Consider the following 6,077-nt stretch of genomic DNA (forward strand, 5'->3'; position numbering starts at 1 on the left):
TATTTGTGTTTTTTTAAACTAAAAGTTATAAACTTATACTCTCAAACAATGTTTTTTTGTTTAAATCGAACATTTTATCAAAAGATTAAATTTAAAAGCTCCCAAATAACACTTTTTGTCAAATAAAAATTTTAAATAAACAATCTCAAACATCCATTTACTCTTACTTTTAAAATTATGATTATTTAGCTTACAAATTACTCATTTTACTTTTTCTTTTAATTTTAATCATTATAATTATTTAAAATATCAATCATTTTTTAATCTAATATAGCTTGATTTATTATTTATGTTATTTTTAACTATTATTATTTTTATTTATTTGGAAAATTATCGATTGTTATCAAAATAATTTAGATATTTTTAATTAATTTCACATGATTTTGGTTTTACATTTAAAATGTTAAATCCCTTTTAACTATTTAAGAAAAATAGTCTTTGAATATTTTTCAATTTTTAAGCTCGTAATTTATGCTTTTCTTAGAAGGTAGTGAATTTTTTAATTGATTTATTTAATCACTCTTATTGTTTTGAATTTTGAATTACAATTGAAATAACTACTTGTTTTGAATTTTTAACGTTTCAATTTCCATGAACACATGTCTTGTTTGTATTGTTGTTGTTACGAGCTCATTTTAACATAAGATTTGTGATATTTTTGAATGAAAAATGATGGTTGGTCCACTATTTCTCAAATTGACATTGAGTTTAAACAAAACGGTTAAGTAGCTTATTAAAGAAGGTTTTAGGTAAAGGTGATAAAACTTTCTTTTGGAAAGATTGTTGGTTTGGTTACCGACTCTTAAAGAGATTTATCCCAACCTTTATGCGAGATAAGAAGAATGATTGTTTAGTGAAGAAGATGATTGTTACCAAGTATGGAAAAGTCTTTCTTTATTGTTAGGATTGGTCAAGACATCTTAAAAGGTGTAAGTCTAGACACTTCTACGATTTAGCTTACTTGGATGATTTTCAGTAGGCGTGACATGTAGTGGTGGAAGGGTGATGGAAGCAATGATTTTTTTTTCCGTTAAATCTCTTTGTGATCTGATGTTTAAAAACGTTAATGAAGATTGTTTGAAGTCATTTGAATGGGTGAAATGGATGCTCTTAAAGGTCAACTGTTTTGTTTTTATGATTGTTTATAAACATAATTCCCACTTCATTGAATTTGATCAAGTGTCGAGTTTAGATTTTCTCCTCCCTATGTCCCTTCTATGATAAATGTAGGGATTATGTCTTATTCTCATGTTCCTCTTTTGCTTTACTACTCATATGCAAGGTCGGTCACGACCAGGGAGGGTAAGCTAGGCAACCTCCACGGGCCTTACCAAATCTCAGGATCCTAGACGGTAAGTTTGTGTGTGTGTCTATATATATATATATATATATATATATATATATATATATATATATATATATATATATGTATTGTTTTAACGATATAAATTAGAAAAAATGCAGAAAAAATAAATGTAAACTATAGTATCTAGGATGGTTTGTTGTACCTAAGATCGTTAAGGCAATGTGGAGTTTGAATCAGACGGCTCAAGTTTGAAACCCTTTACGTAACTTTTATCTGTTCAACTTCTCCTACAGCGACTTGGGATTTTTCATCACGTTTGGGTGTAGTTAATATTAATAAACTTGATAATTGATGTTTCTACAGCTTTATTTATTAGCTGGTGGTTGCAAATATGGAAAATCTTGCAAATTCATTCATGAAAAAAAAAAAAAAAAAAAAAAAAAAAAATGATGATTGATAAGGGCTCATAGGTTTGATTTATTTAGGTCTACTATTGTTTTTTATGGCTGAAAAAATGTCAAAACAGAATGTCTTTTTTAAGATAAAAGGCAAAGTTTGATGTTATTGTTTGCTTATATATAAAGATGATATTCATATGATGGTATTGTTCATAAAGACTTTCATATTTTCTTTCAAATGGGCTTGAGTTGATGTCTCTTTGCAAGATTAAATTGTTTCATATTTTCTTTCAAATGGGCTTCAGTTGATATCTCTTAGCAATATTAAATTGTTCATTGTCATTGTGTTTTGGATTTGGATCTAGCTATTGTTTGTCAACATGTTTTTTTTAATTGACATGTGGGGAGTTACGGTTAGGAAAAAATTCTCATTTTTTTGTATTTGTATTTGCAAGTGCTTTGTTGGCTTTTTAATATATAAAATCTCTTGTTGTATATATATATATATATATATATATATATATATATATATATATATATATATATATATATATATATATATATATATATATATATATATATATATATATGAAACTTGAAAGCAAGCCGGCCTTATGCATATTAAATCAAAGTTAGGGCTTAGGGCCCCCCATCTAGAGGGCTCCACGAACCAAGGAGTCCATGTAATATATCTCTAATCCGGCTAGGCGCTAAACGGCTAAAAAATGATGCTTCTTCTTCCATTGCATACGGTTTCTCATCGCCTGTTCCGCTTGATCTTCTTCTTCTTCTGAGTTCTAATTCACGGCACAACTGCACAAGGCTTCCATGTTGAAAGTTCCATCTGTTCTTCGGCTTCTTCCTTCTCCATTGAAGCCTTCTCTATTCTCCAATCTCCATAAACGGTAATATATCACTTATTCCAAGTTCCATGATCCATCTGTTCTTCTTCTAATCTTGTTAACTTGTTTCCATGTCATATGAATGTATTGTAGAGTGTAGACTTGTAGACTTGTAGTCTTGTAGTCAAATGCCATGAAATTGTTTTCAAATTTCATTGAATTTGCATATTGGATTAGGTTACTTTAGAATTTATATTAGATTGATAAAAATTATATACACCAAATTACCAAAAGTTAGCCAAAATTTGCAAGACTTTAAACTAGTAAGCAAAGTTTATGCAGAACACCCAAGATCAATAACAATGGCCATAAACAGTGATTCAATGAACCTTGAATTTTAGTTTGTATTATAAGTAATTTTTCATTTTTTTTTAATTAAAGGCCCCAAATTTTTGGTTCGCTTAGAATCCCTAAACTGGTTGAACCGGCCCTGCTTGAAAGGTCTTGTTCCTCTATATATGGAGAAGGGTGGTGGATTTGTCTTCTTGCTTAGAGGTGCAACCCTCTTCTTGTGATAAATTATTAGATTTACTCAACGGAAGTAGAAGATTGCAAAAATTGAGGCTTAATTGTCTATACTACTCTTTGGATGATCTCGAAGGCACACAATACTATTCTCTTTAGGAACAAAATATGGACGATTATGTTAACTGCAAATGATATTAGTATTACTATTTTAGTTGGATTAAATGTCGATCTAAATATGTAGCTCCATTGAATGAGCCGTTTGGAGCTCTTTCCCGGTTTTAAACTATTTCATGTAATTTTATTCGAGCTTCTTGTTTGAGTCGTTGTTTTGTATTCCTAATATAACGATGTTCCAAAAAAATGGTGGAACCTGGAAACACATTTTGGAATGAAAACACAAAGAGTAAAGTCATGTCTCATGTAGTCTTGGTGTATTGAATTTAACAGATATCTGTTGTAGTTTGGATATTTGTTCTTTGTGTACGATTTTTGACAATGTGGAACAATTTGATTTGTTGTCAATTTTTAAGTTGGTATATGATTTACTATGAATTTTTTAAATTTATTGGTTGTTTGTTGGTATTTATTATTAAATTATAAAATGGTAAATTTTTCTCATTTAAGAATTTCCTCAAATAATATATTTTTATCCCGAACAAAATTATAATAAACTACATAAAACCGAAAGAAACTATTTATAAATTTGAACGTAAATTCAAATATTGGATTTTCGTACGGACACATGAGAAAAGGAAAAACAAAATAAAAATTAGATGGACACGTCAGCAGTGAAGATCCTTTCTTATCCTTTTCCCCATTGTCCACAAATTATTCGCCAGGTGTCACCATCTGTAGCCATATTCTCCCAATATTCTTAAACTTAAAAAGTGGATAAAACTATAGATAGTCATTCAGTTAGGCCCATGAAGGCCCACAAAGAACATCGATAAAAAAAAATTATCATCTAGAAAGTGCTCTATTCAGATGATGGGCCAACAAGGCCGGAGCGCTCAGATGAGGCAAATGGCCTTCCACGTTCATCATCTCCACCGTGTTCCGCCCTCCAAGGTGTTCCTTTAAGTACGTCGCCACCGAAGTCGGTACAGATACGTCTTTTGCCGTTTGAATTATGCAACACGGCACCCTCACTAGGCCAAGTATTCCTCTTAAATCGCTGTTGAACACCGTCCGAGAAACAAAGAGTGAAATGTCCGGCCTCATGTTGAACAACGTCCGGCTGAATTCGCGTACAGCTGCCGGTACATCGGCGCCGACTGCTAACGGAGCGAATCCGTTCACCCATGCCTCGTAGTTCGACTCCATTGCTAGGAAAACCTTCTCCACCTCGCCTGCTTCGAATCCGCCGTGGTAATCTTTATCGTTTAAGAACCTGAAGTTAGGTCAAAGATCAGTTCATCCTCCAGTAATAATCAACGTGTATGTTCGAAATTAAAAGCAAATGAGATGCCAATGAATCAAAGCAGTTGATAATTTAATATAGCCTAGGAATTTCCAGCAGTTCATTGGAAGAATTTGTTCTATTTGTCGGAAACAATTATTTCCAAAATTCAAACCGAACAAATTCGTTTTCTATTATCATTTTGATCTGACTAGCGAAATTTTACTGATAGTCGAGCAACATTAACATGAATTCCACAGATCTCCATATCCGTAACAGATTTAAACATAATTCGAGGATACCTTGGAGAAGCGCCGATGAGGATGAGCTTGGAGAAGAGCTCAGGTCGACGAATAGCCGCAAGGATTCCGATCATCGACGAAAGTGAATGACCGACGTAAAAGCACCGATCGACGCCGAGAGAGTCAAGGATTTGAAGAAGGTCGTCGACATAAGCGTCTAGAGAGTTGTAGCGATTGAAATCGAAGTAATCAGGGTTGACGCTGCCGGCGAAAGCAAGGTCGTAGAGGATGACTCTGTAGTGAGTACGGAAGTAAGGGAGAATGCGACTCCACACAGACTGATCGGTGCCCAATCCGTGTGCGAGAACCATGAATTTCTTGCCGGAGCCGACTACTCTGACATTGAGTGCGTCCAAAAGACTTGGGCCCATCCTGTTCTTGTGCGAAGGAGAGATAGCTAATGTCGTTATGGAATATTTATAGCGACCAAAGTTAAGCATTATCAATATCCATTTTAGTGGGACGCACCAACTATTTTACCAATTTCCCATCGTCCACACGCAAAACATGATTTTTATTTTAGAAACGTATTTTCAAATCAACTTTTTTTAAGAAAAAAGTTAATTAACTGGTATTTAACAATTAACAGGTGGTGATAATATTTAAGGTAATTTGGACAATGAATTATTTTCATTGTTAAATAAGTTACTAAATTAAATGCTACGAGTATTGCAAAACACTAGCGATGACATTCCAAACAAAAAGTTATGTCAAAGAAAAAAACAAATCTAAGACAAATGAACAATAAATTCATGAATGATGCAATTATACAGCAACCAAAAGGCATTTGGTCTGGCAATAATAGTATTGTTTTATAACAATTACTTTGTTGTCTTTGCATGCAACAATTTTCTTGTATTTTTGGCGTTCCTCTACTTGACTTTTTCATAGCTCTAAATAGTAGCTTCATATTTTCATATAATCGGGCATCGTCGGTGGTATGTTTATACCTCAATCAAAATACGTATCCTCTAGGGAAAATTTGGGAAATGAAGTGTGAAATGAACCAAAAGAATCATAGTCTTCACGATGATATCCACCTTTATAGGTAAGTGGTATTATTGGAAGTGTTTGCAACTCAATTTGATTTTAACAATGTTATTAGATCACATTGTAGAAATTTTTCGGGAGCGAAGATATTTGAAAGAAAATATATAATTATAGTTTAGTTTAAGTTAAACACATTTTAGAATCGCTCATTTCAAACTTTGGAATTTATTTTATGTTATTGTATTGATGTGAGTTCAAGTTAAAGACACTTTAAAGTCGCTTAGATCAAACATTTCTAGGGTGGAGACGATA

General features: G+C 32.5%; 1 protein-coding gene across 1 annotated transcript; it reads right to left on the reverse strand.

Annotated features, from left to right (window-relative positions):
• Window positions 1-3,752: 3,752 nt before the first annotated feature.
• Window positions 3,753-5,187, reverse strand: LOC145026567 (alpha/beta-Hydrolases superfamily protein). Its single transcript, XM_078976848.1, has 2 exons — window positions 4,776-5,187; window positions 3,753-4,464 (listed from the first exon to the last, which is right to left on the reverse strand). Exons 1-2 carry the CDS (start codon window positions 5,144-5,146, stop codon window positions 4,035-4,037), a joined length of 801 nt encoding a protein of 266 aa, XP_078832974.1. The 5' UTR covers window positions 5,147-5,187; the 3' UTR covers window positions 3,753-4,034.
• Between the last annotated feature and the right edge of the window lie 890 nt (window positions 5,188-6,077).

This window comes from Lactuca saligna, chromosome 1 (assembly GCF_052625555.1).
Source record: "Lactuca saligna cultivar CGN05327 chromosome 1, ASM5262555v1, whole genome shotgun sequence".
In the NCBI taxonomy this organism is placed as follows: domain Eukaryota; kingdom Viridiplantae; phylum Streptophyta; class Magnoliopsida; order Asterales; family Asteraceae; genus Lactuca; species Lactuca saligna.